General features: G+C 53.7%; 1 protein-coding gene across 8 annotated transcripts; it reads right to left on the reverse strand.

Annotated features, from left to right (window-relative positions):
- Nucleotides 1–2,335: 2,335 nt before the first annotated feature.
- On the reverse strand, nucleotides 2,336–8,662 carry LOC147652116 (maestro heat-like repeat-containing protein family member 7). Of its 8 annotated transcripts, none has more exons than XM_086898177.1 (17): nucleotides 8,223–8,662; nucleotides 7,888–8,096; nucleotides 7,526–7,590; nucleotides 7,136–7,408; nucleotides 6,929–7,045; nucleotides 6,705–6,853; nucleotides 6,301–6,448; nucleotides 5,904–6,094; nucleotides 5,684–5,821; nucleotides 5,301–5,415; nucleotides 4,991–5,128; nucleotides 4,582–4,758; nucleotides 4,293–4,448; nucleotides 4,032–4,133; nucleotides 3,539–3,641; nucleotides 3,202–3,258; nucleotides 2,336–2,905 (listed from the first exon to the last, which is right to left on the reverse strand). In XM_086898177.1, the coding sequence occupies exons 2-16, from the start codon at nucleotides 8,003–8,005 to the stop codon at nucleotides 3,230–3,232; spliced, it is 2,019 nt and encodes a 672-aa protein (XP_086754303.1). In that variant the 5' UTR covers nucleotides 8,006–8,096; nucleotides 8,223–8,662; the 3' UTR covers nucleotides 2,336–2,905; nucleotides 3,202–3,229. The 8 variants fall into 8 exon arrangements, with proteins under 8 accessions (XP_086754303.1, XP_086754298.1, XP_086754302.1 ...); XM_086898172.1 differs by having other exon boundaries at nucleotides 6,929–7,048; nucleotides 7,888–8,058; nucleotides 8,223–8,612; XM_086898176.1 differs by having other exon boundaries at nucleotides 7,888–8,058; nucleotides 8,223–8,601.
- Nucleotides 8,663–12,072: the final 3,410 nt, after the last annotated feature.

Consider the following 12,072-nt stretch of genomic DNA (forward strand, 5'->3'; position numbering starts at 1 on the left):
GTCACCGTGCTGGCTCCTGAACCAGGCAAGGGGTCTGCCTTGCTTTAAAAGACAACATTTGGTGCTGAAACCCGTGAGAATTCAAAAAGTGGGATTCAAACCCAGAAAGCGAGGGTTGCCTGGAATACAGGAGCAGCGGTCAGGACCAGCTGGACTAGTCCTGGCGAGGGAGACGTCCCTGTGTCCAGAAGGAAGATGAAAGCCTTGATAAAGGTCAGATTGCAATTAAATTGTAAACCTAATTCTTTTACTCTTGCTACTGCAAGGCTTTTGTATATTGGGGTCATAAATCAGCTAGTAAAGTTTATCCACCCTAAGGTGTGGGACAGATGTACTAAAACCCTTGCCAAAGAGATCTGGAGGGCGGCAAAAAACTGTCTGTTGGCCACCCCAAATTTTGGGGTCAGAGCAGCCACTCAGGCTTCACAGCCTCCACACAAGAGCAGCTCAGCTGAGCCAAAAGGGGCCCAAGAGGGCGACACGTCTCCTCAATCCCCAAATCCTTATCTGCTCTCAGAGAAACAGCGAAGAGCAGAAGCCTTTTGGAGAAAGTTAACAGAAGAAGCTAGGGCTGCCGTGGGAAAAGCCCGGAGGGAAACATCCTCCCTGGTGCCTAAAAATGGCGCTGAGCAAAAAGACATAAAGCGGGAAAGAAATATCCTTAGTGAAAACAAAGAACAAACGCTGGCATTGAGAGATGGACATGGTCAGGAGGTTGGAAAAGATAAGGAATGTGAAGAAGAAAGATGTGGGGGAAGTGTACGGAGGGAGAAAGATAGGAATGTAAAAGAATGTGAGGGAGAGAGGGGGAGCAGAAGGAGGAACAGAAGGTGGGGTGAAAGGCGGAGTGAAAGGTGGAGTGAAGGGAGGAGTGAAAGGTGGGGTGAAAGGCAGAGTGGAGGGTGGACTGAAGGGCGAGGAGAGCCAAGAGGGAGGGAACAGCCCGCCCACAGGGGTGGTAGGTGGGGCCGGAGCCCAACAGAAAGGTACGGGAAATGGGAAGTGGCTAGCCAGTCGAGCTCTGACTCCGATGGAGACGCTAGCGACGAATGGTCGGAGGCCGAGTCCTCGGAAGAGAAAACAATAAAGATAAACAAGAATATCCCCCTCCACACTAAAAAAGAACAGAGAGTGGATACCCCTCTCACAGACTGGGGACAGATAAAAGCTCCATATGCCAGCTGGGTCCCTTCAGCTGGGCTAGCGTTCCCAGTCCAGGTGACAGAGGGGAGACAGAGAGTTCTCTCACCAACAAATCCTAAACGGCAAGGCTCCAGCCTGCAACAGCTGATAAGCACAAACGAGACAATGATGACCACATGCCTATCAGTTTATAACTTCGCTATTTCTAACGATTTTTCTGTGCAAGTTGTGATTGTTCCCAGGGTCCTGTACCACCTGGATAAAGAGTTGAGCCTGCAAGCAGAGAGACCCACCCGGCTTCAGAAAACAGAACTGGTGACAGGTGTGACCATAGCGATGCTGCTTAACCTGGGAGCAACTGGTGCTGCCACAGGTGTCTCTGCCATCGTCACCCAACAACAGAGACTGTCTCAGCTACAAATGACAACTGATGAAGACTTGCAGATAATTGAAAAACCGTGTGTTTTAAATAAGCTTGTATCTTTGTTTAGAGCCGACTAGAAAGAGTCAACATTCTGTTTGTAGAAAGGCAACAGATGCTCTAAAAATACACTTAGTCACTGCGTGTGCCTTATGCTTACTAATGAAAAACTGCAGTATCTATTTTATAAGTTTTAGCCTTTTAGTATAGTGTACCCTATATTTTACTCAAGTTTATAATATCTGCTTTTAAAACTTTTTATAATATAGATAAGTTAGGCAAAGTGTTTAGAGATAGATATATAGAAAATAACGTTAGAACTTTTTAAGACTAATACACCTTATATTCTAGCAAATTAGTTATGCATAGAGAGGGGGGAATATGTTGAAGCAGGGTCTAGCGCTCGGAAGATATTGGGATGTAAGGGAAAGATAGTAACCCCCCCCCCCCTCATCTTTAGTGTAGTAATTAGCCCTGCAATTAGCCAATAGCACCTAACTGTGATGAAAGCAGATGGGAGTAACACAGGGACCCTAGCTTATAAAATGTCAAATTCTCCAGCAATAAACACCATTTGCCATCCGTCACATTGATGTCTGTGTGCAACGGACCGAGTGGCCTGGGTGTTGGTCACTGTGCTGGCTCCTGAACCAGGCAAGGGGTCTGCCTTGCTTTAAAAGACAACAACACAGTGCAGGAGAGAACGGCAGGAGGGGCCTGTGTGTCACAGCACTCTGGATTTGTGACCCTTCAACTCCACAGAGATGCAGGTTTAGTGAAAAAGCAAAACTGTTTATTGATGGGATGCGAAGCAAAGGGATGAGCTGAGGGGCAAAAAGGGATGGGCAAGGTCTGAGGGCGGGGGGATGGAGCTGTGAAAAGGGATGGAAACTAGTGGGAAAAAGAAGGGATGGGCAGTGTCTGAGGGCTGGAGGCATGGAGCTATCAAAAGGGAAGGAGAATGGAGGGAAAAAGAAGGGATGGAAAGTGTTTGAGGGCCACAGGGAGGGAGGTATTCAAAAGGGAGGGAAACTGAAGGGAAAAAGAAGGGATGGGCAGTTTCTGAGGGCTGCAGGGACAGAACTATCTACAGGCAGGGGGAAAGGGCTGAAGCCATGCGAGCTTCCCACAGGCTCAGCTGTGCCAGTTGTCAGCTGTGCCTGGAGCTCCAGCTGGTCTCTTCTGGTTTCAGCATAGTCTTGTCTTCCATGGCATCTTATAGGAAGACTGGTTCTCCTAAAGCAGCAGACGAGCGAACTTCTGCTGTTCTTTCAATAAATGTCTGCTGAAAAACTGTGCTCCTCTGAGAAGGGTTGTCATCTCTTCTCAGGGCTTGAAGTGCTGCAAGAGAGGGGAACAGAGCCACGATCAGAGCCCGGATCTGTGGCAATCCTAGGAGAAAGTCCTGCCAGAGCCATGCCAGCCTGCTCTTGCTGTGGCCACGAGAGTGAAGAGGCCAACAGGATCAGCTGCAAGGTCCTGGTCACCCCACCCAAATCCGCCCCCCATGTCCCTGAAATCTCTCTGTGATATTCCCACACCACCAAGGTGTGCACACGAGGACAGAAGCTCTCTGCAGCTCACGCACGGATTGCAGCTCCCCCAGTGCCAGCCCCTCACTGCCAGCTCTCACTCACCCTCGATGAGGGCCTGCAGCTCTTCTTGCTATGCCCTCAGGTGCTTCCTGGCCGTCCCTGGGAACACAGAGCCTGTCAGGGCCCCGGCAGCACAGCTCCCTGCCAGCGGCGCTGCCAGCCCTGGGGCCACACGGCCTCCCGCCCCGGCAGGGCTCAGCCCCAGCCCTTGCCGCATCCTGACTCAGCCCAAGGGCACGGCTGCCAGAGGCCGGCAGCAGCCCCGAGGGCAGCCGGGGCTCCAGGGCGCCGGGCCCGGGTGCCGCTGCCGGGACAGCAGCAGCCGGGGCCGGGGCCGAGCTGCGGCGGGGCGGGGAGGGAGCCCGGGCCCGTGGCTCACCGATGAACCTGATGGCTGCCACTCGCAAGGACTCCTGTGGGCTGTCCAGGTATGGCAGGGTCCGGCGCAGGTACTCGGCCGCTCGGCTCTCGTCCTGTGCCAGCTGCAGAGAGCGGCAGGAGGGAAGGGTCGGTGCGGGCTCTGCCCCTCGGCCGGGCGCTGCCTGCGGCCAGCCCCGGCCTCCCGTGCCCGCCCAGCCCTGAGGCACCGGGCAGCAGCCACTGGCGCCGGGCTCTGGAGGGGGGCAGAGGGCCGGCTGCTGCCCGGGGAGCTGCGCTGCCCCCCAGGCCCGCAGCCCCACAGGGCTGGGGCTCCATCGGCACCCGGCTCGGGGCCACAGGAGAAGAAGCCGTGCAGCCCAGGGAAGGGAGCGGTGTGTGGGGCACAGGCTGTCTCCCATGGGTGCAGCACTGGGCCACAGCTGCCAGCTCCACACACTGAGCACTGGGGGCAGGGAGCTTCTCAAATTTGGGCTTCTCCAGGCCGTTCTTACCAGACAGTCAGCAAACTCCCACAGCTGCTCTTTTCTCAACAGCTGCTTGAGATTCCTCCTCTTGAGAAAGTCGGCCACACGAAGCAGCGTTTGCTGAGAGGCCTGGAGAGCAGCAGAGATGCAGAGATGGCACTGCAGCCAAGGGCACAGCACTCTTGTCTGGCTGACAGGGCCCAGAGGAAGCTGCAGCCTGGGAGGTTCCAGGACAGGAGGAAGCCGATGCCCCTCCCAGGGATGCACCGGCATCACAGCAAACCTCACCTTTGCCACACGCCAGTTCTCATCATAGCAGTGGATGAAGAGTGGAAGCAGGCTCTGGTTCAAAATCTTCTTCAGAGGCTTCTTTCCCGCATCCACTACCAAATCCATTGTCATGAAGAAGAGGTCAAGGGAGAGCAACTGCATGTGGCTGTGGCCCTGGAGGAAAAGAAATGAAAAAGACCTTAATACTAATTCCTCCAGGCTTGACTGGACAAAGGCCCAGAAATCTGTAAGACACAAAGTTTCTGGGCAGCAGCCAATGCCCATGGCTGGGGGCACAGAGCCTTACGTGATCAAAGAGCAGCATGAGTGCCTGAGCCAGCTTTGGAGCAGTGGTGCTGCATATCACAATGTCTTTATTCTTCAGCATATTGATGAACACACGGAGGGTCATGCCAACCACATTTCCATCTGCATCACAGAGCAGGTCCTGAAGGCGTTGAGACAGGCTGCACATCCTTATGGCCTGTTTGGAACACAAGGCTGTGCTGGGAAGCCCTGAACGGCTGCAGCGCCAAGACCGCCCTGGCACTGCAACCCCACCCTGCTGCTGCCGGGCCCAGAGGCCAAAGGCCTGTCCCAAAGCACTGAGGCCGGTGAGGCAGGAGAGCTGGGAGCAGCTGCCTCAGCTCCTGAAGCCCAGCCAGCCCAAGGGCCTGCTTTGCCCAGCACAGCTTCAGCCGCTGCCCCGTTCTCACCATCGAGGGATCCTTGCTGATAACCACGAGGCCTCTGAGCGCCAGGCGACGCCTCTGCCTGCACTCGCTCTGCAGGTGCCTTGACACGATCTCAAGGACATCCTCACCGTATGTAATCAAATCTAAGTACTCGAGGACCTGAAAGGCACAGGGCAGTGACAGGGGAGCCAGCTGGCAGGAGCCTGGAACTGCGCAGGGCTGGGTCCAGGCAGCAGCACAGGGCGCGGGCACCGTCCCAGGCAGCTGTGGCTATGCAAGGGGACAGGGCTGGCAGGCAGCTCAGCGAGGTAGTGCTGGCCATGGGGCTCACCTCCACAAGGAATGCCAGGGAGGACAGTTCACAGGGTGGCTTATCCCTGGCGAGTGCCTTGAGCAGCTGGAATGCAATGCGGGAACAGAAGCGGACCAATCCATGGCGCATCTCCCTGTCAGGGGGAAAACAGCACCAAGACTTGAGGTGTGGAGGGGCAAATCTCTGCCATGAATGACTCACAGAGATCTGGCCTTTCCCCAGCATCCCTGGGGGGATCATGGGTGCTTTGGGAGGTGGCTTCTTTTGGGCACCCTCCTCTATCAGCCGTTTCCAGTCTGCTCAGCCATCCCTCAGTGATGAGGCCTTCTGGCCATGACCATGGGGACTATGAGGGGCACAGGGCACACATTTCAGAGGCAGTGGGGGGAAGGGGCTCTTACCTGGCCAGCAGACCCACGGCATTGTGCTGGGTGTCAGCACAGAGGAGCGTGTCCCAGCCACCCTTGCGCTCCATAGCCATCACCTCTTTGGAGCACCCCAGTCGGCAGAGCAGAGCCTTCATGGCCTGCACTGCAAAGCTGTGTGCAGAGCAAAGCCCAGGTCACACTGGGTGCACTGGTGTCAGCCACAAGGGCATGGGAAGGACAGGAGGACTGGCACCTGTTGGGGTTGCTGGGAAGGTGGTGTTCCTCCTGGCATGCTCTCCAGAAGCTGTCAAATTCCTCTGGTGGCATCAGCTGTGTGGTGATGACAACTTGGAACAGCAGAGCCACAAAAATGCGAGGGGTATAAATGAGCATCGCCTCATGGCACTGAGGCATCTGGACCGTCACCCAGAGCACCAGAGTTGCCTGCAAAAGAATCACACCAAGACAGCGCTCAGTGCCGAGGTGTCCGTGGGGCAGGGCCCGAGGGGAGATGCAGAGGGAGCAGTGGGCCCGGTGCCCCCTGAGCCTGCCCCTAGCCCAGGTTTCAGCCCAGCCTGAGGCAGGGAGAGGATGGAGAGTTCCTGGGGAAGCAAGCTGCAGGTGATCAAAGGTCAGCTCCAGAAACTCACACTCAAGGAAAAAACATCTTTGTTGTCCCCATCAGAGGTGCAGATGTTGCAAAGTGGCCAGTTCTCCATCACACAGAGCAGTATTGGCACCACTCTCTTCACTGCTTGTCCTGATGAGGCTATGGCTTGCCACATCACTGCAGCAGCTCTGTGGGATCAGAGCTGTTTGTTAGGGGTGTCTCAGTCACAGAGCCATGCCCTGTGTAGCTGTGGGGTCCCAGGTGACAGAGCCCCAGTGCCCTGAGGGGCAGGGAGGGAGCACTGGCAGCAGCCTCAGGAACAGAGGGGCCCGAGGCTCCTGGACCTCTCTGCCTGTTGGGCAGAGCCCATTGGACAGGCTGTGCAGGGCGATGGGCCCTAAAGGCCGCTGAGCCCTGAGCTCTCAAGGCACGTGGGCCCCATACCTGTCACACGATGGGGCACAGCGCAGGAGGGTCAGCACCACATCAGTAGGGTCTTCTTCAGCCAGCCTCACAAGGTCAGTTTGCTGACTGGCATCCACAAGGACATGGGACACGAGACTCTGGTAAATGTTCCTCACAATGGCTGGCACCTGGAGGAGGCATGGGGAAGACTTGGAGCGCTGTTCAAGGAGCAACTTCCCCAGCTTCCCCCAAGAAGTGCTTACCGTCCCATCACACTCTGCTGGCCTCAAAGGCTGAGGGGGCCCTGTGGATGTGGCTTGAAGGGGCACAGGATCCTGGGAGACCTCCAGTTCTGCTACTGGAGGTAGCAGGCTGGCTACCTGCTGGTCAGAAGAAGCAGCTCTCTTGTCATCAATGTCAGAAGAAACACGAGCTTCCTTGAAATAATCCCATATGAGCTCTTGGCTTACAGTGGGAGTGGGTGTCCTGTCAGCATTTGCGATGCCCTGAGTCTCTCTGGTGTCATCATCTGGAATGGCCACGTCCTCAGTCTCTGCCATGTCAGCCTCTGCCCTGTCATTCTTCACTTCAGCCTCAGAAACTTCTGAGGGCTCAGCTGAATCTGGGCTGACATCAGGCTCTGCCTGGAGCTCCTCCAGCCCAGAGTCAGGCTCAGCTGTGCCCTCAGTTCCTGCTGTGGTGGTGTTCTTTCTACGCCGAATACGCAAGAATTTGCGGAACCTCTGTGCAGAATGAAGAAAGGACAGGGAAGAGAGGCATGTTCCAAGGAGTGCTCCATGTGCAGAGCTGGGCTGAGCAGTGACAGCAGGCCCAGCCCAGGTGGGGATGCCTGCAGGTACCTTCAGCGTTTTGCGGAAGCGGCCCTGGGCAGGTTCCTGCTCTTGTCTCTTGTCCATGGCTGCATCTGGAAAAGAGCAGCCAGAGCTGAGGGACTGTGGGAGAGGCCGGAGAACACAGCCCAGCCTTGCACTCTCCAGGCAGGGACAGCCCTGGGGTGGCTCAGGGGATGGAGCACGGTCACTGGCGGGGTCAGCCCCAGCCCTTCTTCTGTCCTGTCCTTGGGCATGTCCACATGGGATGGGATGGGATGGGATGGGATGGGATGGGATGGGATGGGATGGGATGGGATGGGATGGGATGGGATGGGATGGGATCTTGCTGGCTGCAGCCATCAGCCCTGTGGCCCAGCTCTGCCACTCACCATCCTGCAGTGGTTGGAACTGCTCCAGCTCTTCCGGCTGTTCTGCTGGGGCAGCTCCACGGTCTGTGTTTCTGTTCCGTCGGAACACTTTGAACAGGTTGAGGAATCTGCCTGCCATGATGGAATCCTGCCTCAAAGGCACCTTAAGGCGAGATGCCTTGGGAAATCAAACTGAGAAAACAAACTGTGCAGTTGAGCCTTGAATGCACCTGTGAGAGAGAAGCCTCAGGAAGGCTACAGGACAGCAAGTCCTGCAGTCTGGTCTCGAGGGCTCCGGCCACAATGACTTGAGGCTCCTTGTAAATGACTGTGGTCACCAGGTCCCACAGTCTCACCTTGAGGACAGAGGTCAGAAGGATGGGAGATGCCTCAGAAAAGCTCCAGGTCACCAAGTACCGGAGTCTGGCCTTGAAGGTACCTGCAAAAGAAAAGCCTCGGGAAAGCCACGGGCCAGCAAGGCCCACAGTCTTGCCCCGCAGGCACCTGCAAAAGTAAAGTCTTGGGAAGGACACGGGCCACCAAGGCCCGCAGTCTTGCCACGAGGTCACCTGTAGAAGAAACGCCTTGGAAAATCTCCGGGTTAGACACAAACGAGTGCGCTGTGTGGGGGCTCCTCACAGCACCGCTCTGGCGCGTCCTGTCCCGTCGCGTGCACTGAGCACTGGGGCATGGCCCTGTCACCGCACTGGGACAGCCCCTATGTCACCATGTGTCACAAAGGGCCCTTGGACATCCTGTCCCTTTCCATTCCACGGTTACCATTCTGCACCGTGTCACAAAGGGCCCTTGCACACACTGCCACCTGCCCCGGTTCCGCCCCATCCCCCCAAAGTGGCCCAGGTTGGAAGGAATCCCTTGCCCAAAGTGTCTGAGACAGCCTGACAGGATCTTTAGGAACACCTCAAACCATCAGCAAACACTGCCCTGCTCTGCAGGCTCAGGGCAGCAGAAGGAGCCCCCAGGGCTGCCGACGCAGGCGCAGCAGGAAGGGCACGGGGCCTTGCACAGAATCTGTACAGGGGCCTGGCAGCACTGAAATCAGCAGGTGTGGCAGAGTCCCCACCGAGGCAGACCTGCCACCCCAGCCGAGCCCTGGCAGTGCTGGTGCCCTTCTCCTGCCCCAGAGACCTGTGCCCCTGGGGGGTTTCTGTGCCAGAGGGCCAAAGCCAAAGCCCACGTGCATTGGGGGCTGGGCTCCTTCCTGCAGGGGTCTTGGCAGGAACATTTGGAACAACTGCTGGCAACCCTTACTCTTGGTCAGATTAATTACATTAATTGGAATTATTTTCCCATTGAAGTCATTTCATGCACCTCAAAAAACATCTTTGTTGGGAAGGCACAGAAGGATCTGGCAGACTTCACCAATTAATTGGAGTGGCCGGAGAATGTGAAAGATGTGCAAGTTTGCTTCCCATCTCAAAGCAGCAAGTCCTTTGCCTTAACATCATCCTTTGAGAGTCACATTACAAAATATAACACTGCACAGAGGCTAAAAAAAGGCCATTCTTTGGTTTGCAAACCTTTGCTTTTCTATGGAGGGATGATAATATCCTAATTCTCTGAAGGATTAAAGCTCTCAAGGAAACAAAGTCCACTCAGTATTACAAAAGTAGTCCAAACAATTGAGTCGACTGCAAAAAGGCTAATCCTCCCCCTGGTACAGATATCTAGGTGGCCAATAAATTTCAGCTCTCCCCTCTTTTTTGCATGAGAACCAGGACCACTAACAGGAAAAGTCACACATATTCCTTATGTCCTCCATAAGCAAGGCTGTGCTAAACCACGGATGATGCTGTTAAACTGACTCAAATTCTAGCCTAGACCTCTCATTTCCAGGCAACTCCTTCCCCAACACACCCACCAATACCAACACTCCCCAAAACATGCTCACAGAACTCCTCAACACCCCACCAGGACCCCCAGCTGTTCCCATCCCTCCACAGAGCTTTCCCACCCCCCAGCAGAGCCCCTGGTTCCCTGCACATGCCGTGGCATGGCACTCAGCAGGATCTGCTCCAAGGCCTTCCACGGTAGCAAGCTCAGGCTGCCGGGCCAATGGTTCCTGGATCATCCTTCCCACTGACCCTTCCTGTGCACGGCTCTTCCATTTACACATTTGAGCTCAGCTTGGACTTCTCCCCTTAAGCAGGATTGCTGGGAAAGGATGGAGAGCAGCCTGGCAAGCTCTTTCTCCAGCTCCCTCTTTACTCTTGGGGCAGCTAGAACATTGCACAGGAAAGCAACTGGTGCCACAAGGAGCGGGTGTGTCATGGAGTTACTTTACCTTTAAGGGAGTTGGAGTTGCTGGGAAGTGCTTGGAGTCTTTTCTCCTGACCAATTATCGGTCATTGCTGAGAATTGACGGCAGTTTAGGCCATTGAAAAGTGGGATCAACTTGTGAACCCTACCTTAAAATGTAAAAGCAGAGCTCTCTGGGTTCTCTTTTTTTCTGGCTGTGGAGGGTGGCGGAGCTCCAGGCCTCCCGTCCCTGCCCAGGCCATGCGGCCGGGCGGGGATGGGGCCGGGCCTGCCCCGTCTCCGGGCCGGGAGATGGGGGGGGCCTGGGGAAGGTTTTCCTCGGGCCCGGGCCGGGCCGAGCCGATCTCTGGCTCGGCTGCAGGTTTTGCTGTAACTACATTCACTAGAAACTGCCCAGTGAGTAAAGAGAGAGGCCCTGGACTTGCAGCGGATTGGAACAGCGACCACACGCTCCAGAGCAGCCATGAAGAACTTTCCTTCACAAACGTCTCCAGCTCCTGTTCGGCAGAGATCTCCGAACCATCTACAAAAGCCTGGGCAAGATGTTAACTCTTTCATTACCCAGATGAGACTTGCGGATTAATCTTTTTATCCAGAGAGAGAGAGAAAGAAAGATCAACATGAAAAGAGACTTTATAAACTACCAGTGACAGGAAAGAAAAGAAGCTTCAGGAAAGGTAGAGAATTAAGAAGATGCTTTAATTAAGCTGAAATATCTCCCTGTTAAAACTATGGAGATAGACAATGAAGTCTTGAAAAGAACTCCTTTAATTCATGATATAAGATCTAGAGAGGAATAGTGTTCAAAGTGTAAATTTGAGTAAAGAGTAATTATAGTATAGTGAAGTACTGGGAGATTAAAAGCCTTGAGAGGCAATGAGAAAACTGTTGAGAGATTTGAAGCCCTGCGAGGCCATGAGAAAACTGTTTTCTGGTGAAGCTCACAGAAACAGATGAAGAAGACTTTTTTTGCCTTTGAATAACTTATCCTTAAAAATGCTATCTCTAGACGCATGGCCCATACACACTTCAGAGTGATGTGAGAATGGGAAGAGTGAACTCTAATAATAGCAGCTCTAGACAGCTAACGTTAAGGCAATAGAAAACTATAACAAAAATAGTTTTCTTGTGAGAAACTCCATAAATTAACAGGAAGAAACTTCTGTTTCTCTATAAAGATTAGTAAAAAGACTAGCAAGAATTGGGACTGTTTTAACCATCAGAGTTCCAGAATTTTTGTCTCTGTTGTCATGTGAACAAGAGAATAGTGGGTAGATAGGGGATGGAAGGGTTTTTCTAGAAGTTTATTCTGGTGTTCTTATTACTGTGGTTTGTCAATAAACTTTCTTTTTTTTTCCCTTTTAAGTTGTATGCCTGTTTTGCTCTTATTCTAATCCATATCTCACAGATAGAAGTAAGTAATTTTCTTAGTTAGTAGTTTAAAACCACGACAGGGTGACATCAGGGGAGATCACTCAGGACTGCTGTATCCTGAGGGAACACCGCTGGGCTTGGCCTCTGGGTACCTGCACAAACGTCAAGTCAGCCGCCTTAGTTTCCAGGACAGCCCTGTGCGGGCCAGCATCCTGATGTGGATGCAGGACTGCTGCAAGGCGCTGCTGGGAGCCAGCAGGACAGGACTGGCTGTCTTGTTTACATGTTGAAAATGAGTGAGATTGTATTTAGCTAGAAATTTAGGGATCACTGAATTTGATAAGGAGCTGAGCCACTATAAACTAAGAATTTATTTTTTTTTTTATTCTGTATTTTAGCTAATTTTTAGCATTTGATTTTGTTTCAACACAGCAAAGTAGAGGCCCTTCTTTTGGTTTGGATTCTTTAGGGAATTGTTTCCCATCTGAAAGGAAGACTCTGTGAAGGCAGCGGTTGTCCGGGCCACAAATACAGGTCATGAAGAAACAAAAG

The sequence above is a fragment of the Cyanistes caeruleus genome, chromosome 7 (genome assembly GCF_971803275.1).
Source record: "Cyanistes caeruleus chromosome 7, bCyaCae1.hap1.1, whole genome shotgun sequence".
Lineage (NCBI taxonomy): Eukaryota > Metazoa > Chordata > Aves > Passeriformes > Paridae > Cyanistes > Cyanistes caeruleus.